Consider the following 16,080-nt stretch of genomic DNA (forward strand, 5'->3'; position numbering starts at 1 on the left):
GTTACTGGTGCTTCAGGTTACAGATGCTTCAGGTTACAGACTCCGCTAACCCAGAAATAGTACCTCGGGTTAAGAACTTTGTTTCAGGATGAGAACAGAAATTATGCGGCAGCAGCGGGAGGCCCCATTAGCTAAAGTGGTACCTCAGGTTAAGAACAGTTTCAGGTTAAGAACGGACCTCCGGAATGAATTAAGTTCTTAACCCGAGGTAACACTTTATGCTATATGGTAATCTATGGACCTAATAGGTATCTAAAGCCATTTGTACATAACAAAATATGTATTTTATCAAAGTAATTGTTGAACTGAAGTACAATTAAGAAGTATATTAATAGCGAAATACAATTATGAAGAAGTACATTACAGTATAGTGAAATAATTATTAAGCTCTAACTTATTTTGGAAATGTACATCCAGTTTTTTCCCCTTTACATTTTTTGGGGCCCTAAGCTACAGCTTGTTTAGCTTATACATAAATCCAGCACTGTTTATCAGTACCAGTGACTGAACATAACAAGAGCCTTGCTGGATCCTATCTAGTCCAGCATTCAGTCCTCACAGATGCCTGAGGAAAACTCACAAGGAGGAACTGAGCCCCAGGTTCCCCTCCTGAAGTTTCCTGCAAGTGGCATTCAGGCAGAGAGCATTGCCATGGAGACGGACCATAGATAGGCATCATGGCTGGGATCAATTGCCCTCATGTCTTGCTCAGAGCCAGTGTGGTGTAGTGGTTAAGAGCAGTGGACTTGTAATCTGGTGAACTGGGTTTGATTCCCTGTTCCTCCACATGCAGCTGCTGGGTGACCTTGGGCCAGTCACACTTCTCTGAAGTCTCTCAGCCCCACTCACCTCACAGAGTGTTTGTTGTGGGGGAGGAAGGGAAAGGAGCTTGTTAGCCGCTTTGAGACTCCTTCAGGTAGTGATAAAGCGGGATATCAAATCCAAACTACTACTCCTCCTCCTACTCCTCCTCCTCCTCCTACTCCTCCTACTCCTCCTCCTCCTCCTCCTCTTCTTCCTCTTCTGGATTTCCTATCTGGTTAGCCACTGTGGGGAACAAGTTATTAGACTAGGCAGGCCCTTTAGAAGCCTGGATCAGGGTGTGTGTTTGTGTGTGTGTGTGTGTGTGTGTGTGTGTGTGTGTATGTGTTCCCCAAGACTGCTTTTGTTGATAGAAACATTGGCAGGATTATTGTAACAACCTGCAGTTTTATAAGAGTATACATTTAAAGAAGATGGATAAACGAGCAAATTAATTTGGATATGCATAAGCTATTAAAAAACAAATTTACTGAACCCCAGAAGGGGGGGTGGAAGTTTTGAAATGTCAATATGAATGTTAAAGTTAGTGAAATGTATAAAACTAGTGAGATGTATAAACTTGAAAAGTATAAATTTAATTAATAATTCATTTATTTGAAAAAATATTTTGAAAAGTGCAATATAACAAAACAACAACAACAACAACACATGCTTTTGTTGAAACTCCACAGCCACAGGAAGTCTATAGACAAATAGTGCAATATCAGAGATTGTTCTGTGCACTGGGTTGTACCACCCAAAGTGCGCACAACCCAACGCACCCCCGGAACGATGTGTTGTACTGGACTGTTTGTCTACAGGATTCCAGCTGCTGTGGTGTTTCTACAAAATCAATCTCAGGGGAAACCCACCCCATCCAGGCTTCTAAAAGACAGATGCAGTGAGGGGTGTTACAGTTTTCAGTGTGGTTTATCTTGAACACTACTGGTGTGAAATTAGAGGTAAATGGAATTACTTTATGGGACCAACTGAAGGTTAACAACTGATCAAAAGAAAAAGGCTTTGTTTTGTTAGGCCAAAAATGGAAAATGAGCGAGATCCCAACTAAAGAAGAATGGCAGCTTGTTGACAGAATATGCAGAGCTCACAGACTTAACATATAGAATAAGCAAACAAGAAGAACATACATTTAAAGAAGATTGGAATTTTTTTATTGACTTTATGGGAAATAATTGTGTACAGCTGAAAATGCTGGCAGCGTTAAGATAAATTCAACAGTGTAAACAAGTTTTGATGGATGCAATATAGTGGTACCTCGGGTTACATATGCTTCAGGTTACATACACGTCAGGTTACACACTCCGCTAACCCAGAAATAGTGCTTCAGGTTAAGAACTTTGCTTCAGGATAAGAACATAAATAGGGCTCCGGCAGTGCGGCAGCAGCAGGAGGCCCCATTAGCTAATGTGGTGCTTCAGGTTAAGAACAGTTTCAGCTTAAGAACAGACCTCTGGAATGAATTAAGTACTTAACCCGAGGTACCACTGTAATGGAATACTGAATGGTATAGTTTTTGTAAAATATGCAGGGATTTATGATTTATGATATGTAAAATGAACCATGGAAAGAGAAGAAGGGAAGTCATTGATATCTTAAATGTAAAATGAGTATTTTAAATGGTAAAACAGAAAATTTAATTAAAAATTACAGTGGTACCTCGGGTTACAGATGCTTCAGGTTACAGACGCTTCAGGTTACAGACTCCGCTAACCCAGAAATAGTACCTCGGGTTAAGAACTTTGCTTCAGGATGAGAACAGAAATCGCGTGGCAGCAGCGGGAGGCCCCATTAGCTAAAGTGGTACCTCAGGTTAAGAACAGTTTCAGGTTAAGAACGGACCTCCAGAATGAATTAAGTTCTTAACCCGAGGTACCACTATATATATATATGAAAAAAAGAAAAGAAAAAGGCCATAGGAAGCTGCTGTTCTGATAATAGAATAATAATTTGTGGTGTTAAGTTTGCTTTTCTTGTATTGTTGTTATCGTTTGCTGCACCATCACAGGTTTCATTATTGCTGAACATGGTTGAAGATTAGAAAATGGAGCCAGTAGAAAAAGGAGGAATTGCCAACATTTGGGTAGGCAGCAATCAAAATTGCAACACAGTTGATGACCAGCAGACCAACAGTGCGGATATACATTCTGTGACCAACACAACTACAACCCCCAGAAACACACCTACGCTTCAGAACACAGCTCCCATTGATGAAGACATTGTTACCTCTGAAGCCACATTTGCCATAACATCCAAAAGCAGCACCACAGCTCACCCTAGCCCAAACACCATACATCAAAAGCACATCAGCCCAGCCCTTGAGAATGATACTGCTACTGTTGGCCGTAGGGGGAGAGACACTTCAGGGAAAAGCCACATCAGCATCGCGAAAGCAGCTCGTAGCAAGTCATATTCTAGAGATGCACCTAGAGAAGTCTCACACTGGGAGTCTTCTTTCAAGTCCAAAGATGCCCCAGGAAATGCTAATTCCACAGCTTCTGAAGATGCCTTGAGCAAAGGATGTTTTATCAAGGCAAGCTGTGCTGAAAATAAGGCATCTGCAACTGTGGAGACCAGCACAGTTCTTGGAAAGATCTCCACCACGGGTGACAATTTCTACAAAGCTCCCAGAAATGTGGCTATGGATGAAAGCAACAGGGACACTGCTGTCGCCGTCACTCCTGGAATCAGCTGCACTCCTACAATTGCCGTAGGAGATATTTGCAACAGGAAGTCGATTCCCGCTCCTGAAGATAGCCATAGCATCACTTCTGGAGAAAAGGCTATTGATAGCTCATTCTTTGGAGAGGTCTTCAATACTGGAGACACTGCAACTGCTGCCACTGTCTTTGGTGCCACTGTAGATACAAATGGCGCTCAAGTAACCTCAAGCCCTGAGGACTGTACCACTAAACTGGGTGACATCACCAGTTTCTGTGATGAGTTAACCAGTGGCTCTAACCCTGTTTCTGACCCTGGAGAGATTTCAGCCACCACTTTTAAAGAAACGTCCCTCTCTAGCCCTGAAAATGCCACCATCTTCTCAGGGGGCGGCACTACCAACCTTTTCAGTGCGGAGAATTCAGTTGTCACTACAGTGTTTTCAGCTTCCTCCCAACCACCTTCAGCTGTTGTCTCTGCAAACATCAGCCTGGCTCTCAGTGGCAACAACACAACTACTAGTCCTGGAGATAGCCCTACCAATGGAAACAAAACAGGACCTGTGTCTAGAGATGCCAACGTTTTCTCTAGTACTGCTACAACATCCAGAGAAACCCACAAAGCCTCCACAGATGGCAGTCTTAACACTTCTGGCAATATATCCACCCCTGTCCCTTTAGGGACTGTCACAACAGGCTCTGGAAACTCTGTCACCATTCCTAGTGAGAATGACACGTCCCTTGGGAGCATCACAACCACTTGTTTAGACACTGCCACCATTAATGAGCCTTTTTTCATTCTCCCTGGAAACGTGACCAATGTTGTTGGCATCATAGACACTACAACTGGTATGTTTAAAAACATGGCCACAATCCACGGAAACATACCAGCCACTATTGTAGTAGAGACCATCACCATAGCCAACCCTTCTGAAGAAATTGCCACTGTGCCGTCTTCGGGAGATGTCAGGAAGACACCCATTCCTAGAGAGGAAGCTAGCACCGAGTCTGAAAATTCAACCGTTAAACCTAGCTCAATTCATGCCCGTGAGAATGCTAATGCTGCTGGATATATTGATATCAGAGATTGTGGAGATAACACAATCAGGGAAGACAGCGTTGCAACTGCTCCAGAAAATGTCAACCAAACCGAACTCTTAACTTCCTCTTTGAAGGGTGCCAACATCAGTTCCAGAGAGAACCTTGACACCTCTCTTAAAAAGACATGTAGAGATACCACTGCAATTGCTTCTTTCGTTGAAAGCACTCCCATTCCTGCTGGTACTAAAATGACAGCAACTCCAGGAAACACACACACAAACATGGCTGGGAACATGGTCTCCATGAACCATGGATCCGCCATTGTCTCTGGAGGTACAGTTAGCACCACCTCTGACAAGAACACACACAAGGCCAGTAGTGATTGCCTTGGTGACAATGCCACCCCTGGGAATGACACAGCCACCATGTGCCCAGAGGAAAACTGTTTTCTTCACGATGATGCTATCACCACTGTCTCCATTGAAACCTTTGCTGCATCCCAAGATACCACATTGTATGTTCCTGGATCTGTTACTATCACCACTTTCTCTCAGGATACCACCGAGTGCTCTGCTGAAACAGAACTTGGGAAACCCTCAGAAACTATAGCTGACAAAACCACTATAGCTTCTGGTAACTTCATTACTCCTCGTGAGAAAACTGCCAGCACTGATGTCATTATTCCTACAAATATTTCCAGGAGTGAACCTGCCAGAGAGGCTACTACTAGAGACACAACCACCACACTGGATGACTGGTGTGCTTCTGCTCTTCAGAGCACCGGTGTTGCAACTCCTGAAGAAGTCACCATCCCAAGGACTTCTGTGCCATCTAGAGAGGCAGCTACAATTCATTTAGAGAATGTCAGTGCCACTGTGACCACCTCTACTGCTTCTGAGGACACCTCTATCACCTCTGCAGATGCTACTCCCTCCATTGGAAAAGATACTATTGACGTTGTTTCTGGAGATGTCTCCACTTCTACCCACAGTGCAGCACAGGACAGAAATCTGAATGCCAGTACTATTGCTGATGACAGCAAAGCCCCTTCAGATGCCACCATGGCTGTTTCTGAGGTTGCCACACCAAACCCCTGGTCTGCTACTAACATTTCTCTGCTCTCAAGAGAAGTAGAAAATGATGCTGCAGAAGACACTACCACCAAGGACACACCTGGCTCTTTGCTAATCAACACAACTAAGAGCAGAGACACCTCCACTGACACTCCAGAGGAGATGCGCTATGGAGACAGAGTTGATTCTGTGTACAGTGAGACCACCACAATCAGGGGGCATATGCCTACCCCTAGTTTATCATTCTCAGCTGGAACTAGTATTCAAGAGGCCAACACAAGTCCAGGAGATACCACCCCTGCCTTTAGTTGCACCACCAAAATTCCAGAGGGTGCACACCTTGCGGGGACAGTTAACTCTGTGCACAATGAGATGCTCCTCACCCTTGAGCAGGCATCCTGTAGGAAAACAACCAGTAGTGGATGTGTCATTGCTGAAGCCACCACACAAAGTGAGAGGAACCTAACAGAAAATGCTGCTGGCTCATCTGGAGACAAGAAGATATGGATTGATACCCCCATGGTGGTAGGAACTAAGAAAGGGTCACCAGGCCCCAGTGCAACTAGCAGGACTTTTAAAATATCTGAAGCCACTACTACTTTTGAAGATGCCAGATACACCGCTGCTACCAGTGTTTTTTCTGTAGCTAATGAAGACAACAACACCACGGCAACGTCTGTAGGCACCAACTTCATTCCTACCACCAAATTCAAGGAACCTATTGCTACCAATGTCTCAGGAGATGTTTCTCAAACCACCATCCTTGGGGGAGATGCTATCACCATCACCACCACTACCATGGGAGCCACATCCACAGTTACTTCTCTTAGAGATACTGTCATGGCCACCCAGGCTTTCCCTGAAGATATCACCACTGTTTCTAGAAACATATCTACTAACATCCTTCAGGATACCCCAAAACTGGAAGAAATAGCTATCTCAGAGGATACTGCTGCTGCTGCTACTTCTCTCAGAGACATCAGAATCCATTGTGATGTCCTTACTCGGGGGACATGGTCTTCCGCAGACACTGACATTCTTGAAGAAACCTCTGATCTAGCTAAGATTATTCCAAAAGATGATCTCAGCAGTGACCTTTCTGATTACAGGGCTATAGTTACAACAAATGTAAGCACTAGTACCAGCAATACCTTGAGTGATACTGTTTCTGCTCCTGATAATGCTACTTCTGTGTTCAAGACCACTACTAGCTCTGATGGAATTCCAGCTTCTAGGGATGCCCCAGCCACCATTGTAAGTGCCAGGATCCAGGATCAGACCACAACCACTGAGGCCCCCACTGTTGTCCCTGAGATATGCTCCTTTGCTACAGGAGAAAAAGTCACCACCATCACACAAACTGTCACTGGAGAGGCCACCATAACTACTGTCCCACAAGGCACAGTCACTGGTAATGTCACCAACATCAATAAGCCTGAAAATGTTGCCAATAAAACAGTCAGCCCTAGAGATGTGGATGATGATGCTTCTAATCCATGGGACAGAACCACTTTGACCCTTGAAGAAATAGTCCCCACAGGGAAAACACCTTCCTTGGGTAATGCAATCAATGTGACCACACCTCTAAGAGAAGCCAGTGCTCATCCACACAGCTTCCCTCCTACAGAGGCATTCAGCACTCCGGACAGCACCCTTTATGGTGACACCACTGGTCACCCAGGAGCAGTATTCAGTCCAAGCCTGGACACTATTTCCATACCAGGAGATACTTCTAAGATACCTGAGACATGCATTGCCTTTGACAGTTCTATCCTTCCCACCCAATTGGTTGATGGAACTGACCTGCCTGTTGCCACTTCTACCCCTAGAGCCACTCCTAGCATTACCACTTCTGAAGACCTGAGCATCATCACTGTTGCCCCTGAAGCTACCACAGTTCATGGATGGGCAAATGCCAATGAATATAGAGGGGCTATTGCTACCCCTGTCCCTGAGCGTCCCCCCACCACATCAGATGTCATTGTCCTTTCTTCTGGAGATAGTACCACAGGCCTCTCTGGTAGCCAGGACACAATCACCACTGCCACACTCTCTGAGGATATCATCGCCACTGAAGATGCTGCCGAAGATGCCCTTGGATACAACACTTCTGACACCATTGCTCCAACAGCCACTGCACTTGGAGACATTCACCCCACCACTGAGACTGCTTCTGGAAAGGTAGCCAGCACAATCAGTGGCAGCCCAGAAAAAAGAGGTGCATTTACAAAGCTCTCCAGACCTATTCTTGAAAACACCAACACCAAGTATGAAACTTCTAGCCCTCACCCTAGAAGCCACTATGGGAAGACACCAACATCTGACACTGTATCTATGGCTATGACTAATTTGGCCCCCAAAGTTACCTTTGGCAGTGATTTCTCCAAATCTGTCATTCATACAGGTGAAACGGCAAGTGATAAAATTCCTGATAGTAGTGCAAATGTTGCCAACAAAGCCTCTAGTGGAAACTCTACCTCTACCACTGGAGGTAATAGTTCTTTCTCTGAAAGCTTCGCCACCTCTGAAGGGTCAGTTACTTCTGGGCAGATCAGCATGGCAGCTATTCTTGAAGACACTGAGACACAGAAAGACACCTCTGGGGCAAGCAGTTCCCTTGAAGAGACACCTGTCACTGAGGTGTGTTCCGTCTCTGAAATGAACCTTACTTGTAGAGAAGACACCAACATCACTCCTGAAACTACACTTACAGAAGATCCCATATTGTTCCCTATTGCTGCTGCCATCACTCAAAGCAGTGGAACCATCCTTTTCCATAGTGAGACTACATCTCTAGGGAAATCTACAGACCTAAGCTTGAGTACCATCTCTTCAGCAGATTCCATCGCCAGGACTTCCACCAACCCAAGAGACGATGCCCATATTTTCCCCAGGGTAATATCTGTTCCCTCCTCTGGAGGCACTGGGAAAGAGAGCTCAACTATTGGGACCACTCTTGGAACAGCTGAGGCTCATACTTCTAAAGCTACTCCTCCTCCTGAGGAGAGTCTCGTCCCTGGTGACACCAGTGTTTCTGAAGATACCAGTACTAGGGCAGCCACATTTGACACTGGAAAGTCCTCCACATCTGGCGCTAACAGTGTATTGGAAAAACACTCCAGTTCAGAAGCAGCATATACCACTACCATCAGCAGTGCCTCTTTCCCTGGGATTATTGACACCACACCTTGTGACAGTGATAGACCTGATGAGACACTTCCTTCTGGGAAAGTCACCACCATTGATGTCCATGGTAAGATACCCAGTTCCAGAGCTACCACCTCTCCTAGAGAGGCTTTAGTATTTCAAGACAATGCTACCAGTGCTTCAGGACACCCAAACACCCCTGAAAATATCAGAAATGCACCTGAAAACTCAATGGCTGAAGTCAGCATTCCTGTCTCTGGAAGCAACAGTGCTGCTCTAGATGATCTCGTTACCACCACATTTGACAAGTCCAGTGACACCCACACTAGAGAGTCTGCTACCATCGAAAGGGCCCAGGATATCAGTTACAGAAAAAGACCCACTCTCAAACTGAGAGAAGCTGATACTGGCACATCTACAGGCATTGCAATGGTTCCAGGAGGGTCTTCCACCATCCCTCCAGCAGAAGCAACCATCGTCACATCTGGAAAGACCATGGACAACAGTTTAGAGAGCCCTATGTCCACAGGACAGGACAGTGCAGCTGTCTCTGGGGACCCCTCAGCTGCCCCAGGGTTGGTCCTCAATGCCAACATCGGAGAGACTAGTATTGCTATAACTGGAAAGACCATGGATCCCACCACTAGATCCATGGATCCAGGTGTGACTCTATTTAGTTTGGGAGAGGTGCCTGATGCCGCCACGTTTGGAGAAAGTGTTGACACTACTGCAGAAACTCATGGACACAACTTGGCTGCTCTGGAAGTCTCTCTTATTGACACCCCAAGAGGAGTTGCCAAACCTGGAAATGCCACTGAAGCCAACCAAAGGGAGACACCCAGAGCCATATGTGAAAGCACCACAGTTATTCACAGGAAAATATCAGCCGTGGTCCCTGGGAAGACCCCCACCACTGCCACCTCTGGAGCATTCCCTTCCACCGCTCTTGGTGAGATTCCACCCACTGTCTCTGAAGATGCTGCCTTGGACTCTAAAGGGAGCCCTTCTGCTGCACCTACAGAGAACGCTCCCATTGCTGCCCCTTCCTGCAAAAAGGCTCCTGTGGTTGCCCCCAGAGGGGCTACCTCCACTTCCCAAGGAAAATCCAGCATTACCAAGCCAGGTAAGCCAGATACAATCTGGGTTTTGTGAATGCTAGCTAAATATAATTCTATTTATTAACTGATATACCACGAAATGACAAAATAAGCTTCTAAGCCATGGGTAGGCAAACTAAGGCCCGGGGCTGGATCCGGCCCAATCACCTTCTCAGTCTGGCCCGTGGACTGTCCGGGAATCAGCATGTTTTTACATGAGTAGAATGTGCCCTTTTATTTAAAATGCATCTCTGGGTTATTTGTGGGGCATAGGAATGTGTTCATTTCCCCCAAAAAATATATAGTCTGGCACCCCACAAAGTCTGAGGGACAGTGGGCCGGCCCCCTGCTGAAAAAGCTTACTGACCCCTGTTGTAAGCGGTTTGCAAAATATTTTTTAAAAAACAAGTTGCATGAACTTTTAAATAGAAACATAATTAATTTTGTTGATTTAATGTCCTTACTTTGGAATACGGAAGGGAAGTCAGCCTTTTGGGTAACCAGGCCTGTGACTGCTTAGGCATAGCTCAGTTGGTAGAGCACGAGACTCTGAATCCTGGGGTTGTGGGTTCAAGTCCCATGCTGGGCAAAAGATCCCTGCATTGCAATGGGTTGGGCTAGATGAGCCCTTTCAACTCTACAATTCTAAGACCTTAAAATAGCCACTGCAGGTCCCTCAGCACTAACATCCTATGTGCCTGTGAGGGGCACAGCTCTGTCCCCTAAGAAGCTTGTGAACAATATTGCACCCAGGTGTCCATTGGTCTTTGGGATCGTCATATGTGGTTGGGCAACCATTGTGAAATCTTAGCCCCTGGTTTTCATGATGGAAAGCAGGCCTTTTGAAAGAGGCATAGGCATGGGAGCTATGAGTTCGCTCCTGGCACATCCTTCCAGCCCAGTTTTTGTGTGTGCTTGATTGAGATGCCAGAAGCCAACCTTCCTGTTTTAATTAATGCACCACCTCTTACCATATGAACCTACCAAGACCTGAGATCATATTCTGAGACCCTCCTTCGTGTGCCTCCTCCTCGAGAGGTCTGGAGGGTGGCAACACAAGAACAGGGCCTTCTCTGCGGTGGCTCCCTATCTGTGGAACGCTCTCCCCAGGGAAGTTCGCCTGGCGCCTTCATTATACACCTTCAGGCACCAGGCAAAAACATTCCTTTTTAACCAGGCCTTTGGTTGACCTGATGGACATCCTATACCCTTTTAAAATGTGGATCTTTTTTGGGGGAGTGTTATTGGGACGTGGGTGGCGCTGTGGGTTAAACCACAGAGCCTAGGACTAGCCGATCAGAAGGCTGGCGGTTCGAATCCCCATGATGGGGTGAGCTCCCGTTGCTTGGTCCCTCCTCCTGCCAACCTAGCAGTTCAAAAGCACATCAAAGTGCAAGTAGATAAATAGGTACGGCTCCGGCGGGAAGGTAACCGGCGTTTCCATGCACTGCTCTGGTTCGCCAGAAGTGGATTAGTCATGCTGGCCACATGACCCGGAAGCTGTACGCCGACTCCCTCGGCCAGTAAAGCGAGATGAGCACTGTAACCCCAGAGTCATCCGCAACTGGACCTAACAGTCAGGGGTCCCATTACCTTTACCTTTTTGTTGGCGAACTCCATCTAACCCTAGGCAAAGGGTTAAGCTAGCAACTGTCCAGCAATGGGAACTTCCGGCACAGTGCGACAGCCCTGGTAGAAATGACTTACCCAACCCACCCCTATGGCTGACTTCTGCATAGAATCATAGAATCTTGGAAGGGACCCCAAGGGTCATCTAGTCCAACCCCCTGCAATTCAGGAATCTCAACTAAAGCATCCATGACAGATGGCCAGACAACCTCTGCTTAAAAACCTCCAAGGAAAGAGAAGCCACCACCTCTCGTGGGAGTCCGTTCCGCTGCCTAACAGCTCTTACTATCAGAAAGTTTTTTCAAAAGTTTAATCATAATCTCCTTTCCTGTACCTTGAAGCCATAGGTTCAAGTCCTACCCTCCAGAGCAGGATAAAACAAGCTTGCTCCATCTTCCATGGGACAGCCCTTCAGATATTTGAAGATGGCTATCCTATCTCCTCTCAGTCTCCTCTTTTCCAGGCTAAACATACCCAGCTCCTTCAAGCGTTCCCCATAAGGCTTAGTTTCCAGACCCTTGATCGTCTTGGTTGCCCTCCTCTGCACACATTCCAGCTTGTCAACATCCTTCTTAAATTGTGGTGCCCAGAACTGGACACAGTATTTCCAAGTGTGGTCTGACCAAGGCAGAATAGAGTGGGACTATCACTTCCCTTGATCGGCACACCAGACTTCTGTTCTTGCAGCCTAGAATAGCATAAGCTCTTTTTTTGCTGCTGCATCACACTGTTGACTCATGTTAAGCTTGTGGTCCACCAAGACCAGAGGGTAACTGAAAAATACTTTGCACATGACCAGAGTCTCATTGACTCATGTGATCCAAGATTGTACCAAGGCATTGAAAACAATTTCCACTGACCACATAAGCTCCAAGTGAAGCAGCAGCAAGCCAGATGAGATTAAAGCAGCTCATTCTTCCTCTCCTTGCCTCCTGCAGTGACTCTTCTGCCATATTGGCCCACGCTGCTCATCGGCATGTTGGTCATCCTGGTATTGGCTGTTGGATTTTGCATGGTAAGGAAGACAGGCGCTTCGCACACACACCCATGGACATTGTCAGATATACCCTTATTGGGTGTGTAGGTATTAAAACAGAAAGAGGGCATTTGTTTGTTTGATTTTAATAATATTTTAGATTAGAGGAAATGGGCAGGGTGAGGGTAGTGGTGGCAATTGTCTTGTCATTTTTAAAAGTCTTATGTGTTTTCTAAGCCTGGGAATAATGGATTCTGCCTACTTCCAAGATGAAAAAGCACAACAAATTTAAATTTATGGATATTTTTCGGTTTAGAAAAGGACCAAAAGAGTGGGGATTTTTCCCCCACTTTAAGAAAAACAAAACCCTAATTAGCTGGGGGGGGGAGAAAGAAAACTGACACTTCTAGAGAAAACTGCATGAACTTTAAAAAGCAAGTAGAAGGATTTTAAAGAGACAATATATGGAGGTTTGCTATATTAAAGATTTTTTAAGGGAGGGACAATGAGGGATTCAAGGAGGAGAGTTATGCATGCCAGATGTTTTAGTGCATTTTCCCCAAAATTAGAAAGAGAGTGTTTTTTTGAGCCAGGACTTCAGGGTCCTTTCCTTTGACTTGCATGTTATTATTGCTCTAAACATATATCAGTGATTCATTCATTCATTCTCTGTCTCTCTCCTAGGTCATCTACTATGCAACATTCTTCATCCTGGTCACCTACTCAACATTGTAATTGAACATGTTCCCCTGAACCCATTTTGAAATGAGAGTATCATCAAAATTTCAAGGCCTAATTCTGATAGTCAGCCCGAGAATGGGTGGTTATAGCTGATATTGGAGAGGGAAACGGGGGATAGGGGGGAGCCATGCATGTAAAGGCAGCCCTCTTAAGGAAAATCAATGGATGCTAGAGAAGGTTTTCATCACAAATGACACTAACTAGTTCTGCACAAGTGGATTCATTTATTAATCAGTGTTGCTTTTCTAATGCTAGCGCAAAGCCATCAGGTTTCAAAACGGGAGGGCTGTCTGCCTATAATTTCCCAAATGGAAACCTTAGTTTTATAGAATCGTAGAATCAGAGCTCAAAGGGACTGCGCGACATCTATTCCACCCCCCGTGCAATGCAGGAATCTTCTGCCCAGCGTGGGGCTCGAACCCACGTCGAAAAACCTGATGTCACCAGGTTAAGGAGACCGATTGCTTCAACTTCCTTACTGTAGTAATCTGACCACTGGGGGGTTAACGGTAGCATCTCTTATGGTTACGGACTGCATCAAGGTTCCAGCATGGACAATGAATTCATTCCCACTGCTTTTCACTTTCTGTGCAGTGTTGTTCCAGAAACAGACCAGCCTTGCAAACCTGCAAATAAAGTTAGTAGGAGTTTCATATCTAAAAGAAACGGCATACGAAACTAACTCTTCTCAGTGAGGTTGCTGCTGAATATTGGTTGTCCCATGTAGTGTATATTCCTGTTGCCACGAGCCTGCTAAAATAGTGAACAGTAGAGTATGGTTACCAGTTTTTTTCCAATGAATCCAGGGACATTTTTTTTTTTTAAAGCTGAGAAGCAACAGGGAGTCAGTTGTGGGGATGGTGAGGCAAAAGACCCTGGACCCAAGCACACATGTATATTGTATAAAGCTGCAAAGCCCTTCTTTCACACCCTGTGAAACATAAATGCACAGTTTTTTTGAAACTGGGCAATGGTGCGCCACCTGCCCATGACTCCCGAGCCTCCCCTGACCTGTCAAAACAAAGAGGGAAGGAGATCTGTACCGCCAGACGTCCCTGGTTCCCCTTCTTCGACAGTGGTGGTGGCAGCGAGCAGCTCCTGAAGCCAGCCAGAGCCAACTGCGCTACCAGGCTGGCTCTGGCCTGCTGAGGCTGCCACTGCCACATTTCCCGGGGACAGATTTGCAAATCTGGGGACGGTCTAGGGACAGAATTTGTCCGGGGACAGATTTGCAAATCTGGGGACGGTCCACGGGAATGGTCTGGTAACCCTACAGTAGAGCATGGTACAGTGGTGCTCATCTGATCTCCGGGCAGCCGAATCGCTATTGCTTCCTGGTGCCAGGGAGGTCAGTACAGTACAGTGCAGATGCAACAACAGAGCCAGCCCAGCACACCTAACAATATGTTTGCCCCGCGCCAAACTCCCTACCAACTTGTCTCTCCTCTTGCGAAGCAGCAGCGACCCGGAGGTTTCTGAGGCATCCATGATCAGCAATGTATCCATGTTGCCATTTGCCAGTTACCCCGCTCCAAAGAGAGACGGCATTTAGCGCGGTTGCCAAGCTACAGGCTAAGAGAAACACACACCTTTTCTAGGGAAGTATGCTGGCAGGTGCATTTTGTCTGATTCTCAGCTGTTTTACCTTCTGCTCCCCCAAGCTGCCCGCATGTTTGGTACGCTAATAGTTCAGCGCTGTTCTATCGATGCTTTAAAAAAACAAAACAAAACCCTTAACCATTGCCCAGCAGGAGCAGAAAATATAACATGTCTAAGAGCTCATCCAGACTTCCTCTGGCACCACCCTTTCAGACACAGATCTGCGCTTTCCAGGTCTATCCCAAGTGTGTTTTTTTAATCCCACTGCTTTATTTCTTTATTTTAATTTATATAGAGCAGAGTAAACACTGCTCTAAAGATAACATGCTGGCATGTTTAGACTAAGCTCATAAAGTTGCCTTGATAATACAATACAATACAATACAATAGTATACTAAAATAAATAATGTAGTGATACATGATTTGCAATGTAATTAAGAACTTGAATGAAAAAATGATGAGCACTGGTGGAGGGAAGTCACAAAGGTGTATTATCATCCACCTATTTCATGTACTTCTTTCTTACCTTAACTTTTTTCTTTCGTTTTTCTTCTTATCCTTTTTTTCTTTTCTTTTTTGTTCTTATATTATGGTTGTAAGTGTATGTGTATTAATGTCTGTATGAATGTCTAATAAATTAAAATAAATAATTAAAATAGTAATTTATTTATTGATACATATTCCAAGATATACGAAAATACATACCCATTGCAAAGTATCTTTTTATAATATACTGAGATAAAACAGCTACTTTAGTTTATAAGAGAACAAAGTCAGAAGGAAGAAAAGACAAGGGAAGGAGAAACCTAAAGAAAGAGAAAGCGAGAAAAAAGGGAGAAAATAAAAATAAAGAGCTTCTGGTTCTCTGTCCTGCAGCTACATAAGATATTCATTCCTTAAGATCCAACCATTCTATCATCTATAAACAAGTATTTTCCATCTTTGTGCATAGAGCAATCTCGCCGCTGTATTGGAAACTGCTCAGACAAGGACCGGGGAAAACGCGTCATGAAAGGAAGTCTGGATGAGAACCTATGTGAAACGACTTCAGATGTCAATGCCCAATTCCAAATGGAGAAATCATATTGCTCTACTGTCCTCCGGCAAAGAAGTACCGTATTAGCACAAATATAAGCCGCACCCAAATATAAGCTGCACCTTTAAAATGGGAGGGGGGGAGATAAAAAGAAAAACACCCAAATATAAGCCGCTCCATTCCTCGCTGCTTCTGGCTGCACATTGGGGTGGGGGGGGAGCCACGCTGCTTTGCCCCCAGCCTTTCCCCTTCCTCGCTCTCT

The 16,080-nt window shown here is 45.4% G+C and overlaps 2 protein-coding genes across 4 annotated transcripts in view; one reads left to right on the plus strand and one right to left on the minus strand.

Annotated features, from left to right (window-relative positions):
* VARS2 (valyl-tRNA synthetase 2, mitochondrial) overlaps positions 1-16,080 on the minus strand; it is a 121,675-nt gene that overhangs the window by 34,356 nt on the left and 71,239 nt on the right. The window lies entirely within an intron of this gene.
* LOC309364348 (uncharacterized protein) lies at positions 6,412-13,962 on the plus strand. Its single transcript, XM_081901402.1, has 3 exons — positions 6,412-9,863; positions 12,405-12,481; positions 13,127-13,962. The coding sequence occupies exons 1-3, from the start codon at positions 6,434-6,436 to the stop codon at positions 13,175-13,177; spliced, it is 3,558 nt and encodes a 1,185-aa protein (XP_081757528.1). The 5' UTR covers positions 6,412-6,433; the 3' UTR covers positions 13,178-13,962.

Source organism: Podarcis melisellensis (assembly GCF_964234715.1).
Source record: "Podarcis melisellensis genome assembly, chromosome: 2".
In the NCBI taxonomy this organism is placed as follows: Eukaryota; Metazoa; Chordata; class Lepidosauria; order Squamata; family Lacertidae; genus Podarcis; species Podarcis melisellensis.

Bases quoted from the DNA above. Each gene is read 5' to 3' on its own strand.
- LOC309364348 (XM_081901402.1), top strand. From the start codon at position 6,434: ATGGCCACCCAGGCTTTCCCTGAAGATATCACCACTGTTTCTAGAAAC. The intron at 9,864-12,404 runs GTAAGCCAGATA...TGCCTCCTGCAG, and splicing joins ATCCAGCATTACCAAGCCAG to TGACTCTTCTGCCATATTGG. The intron at 12,482-13,126 runs GTAAGGAAGACA...TCTCTCTCCTAG, and splicing joins TGGCTGTTGGATTTTGCATG to GTCATCTACTATGCAACATT.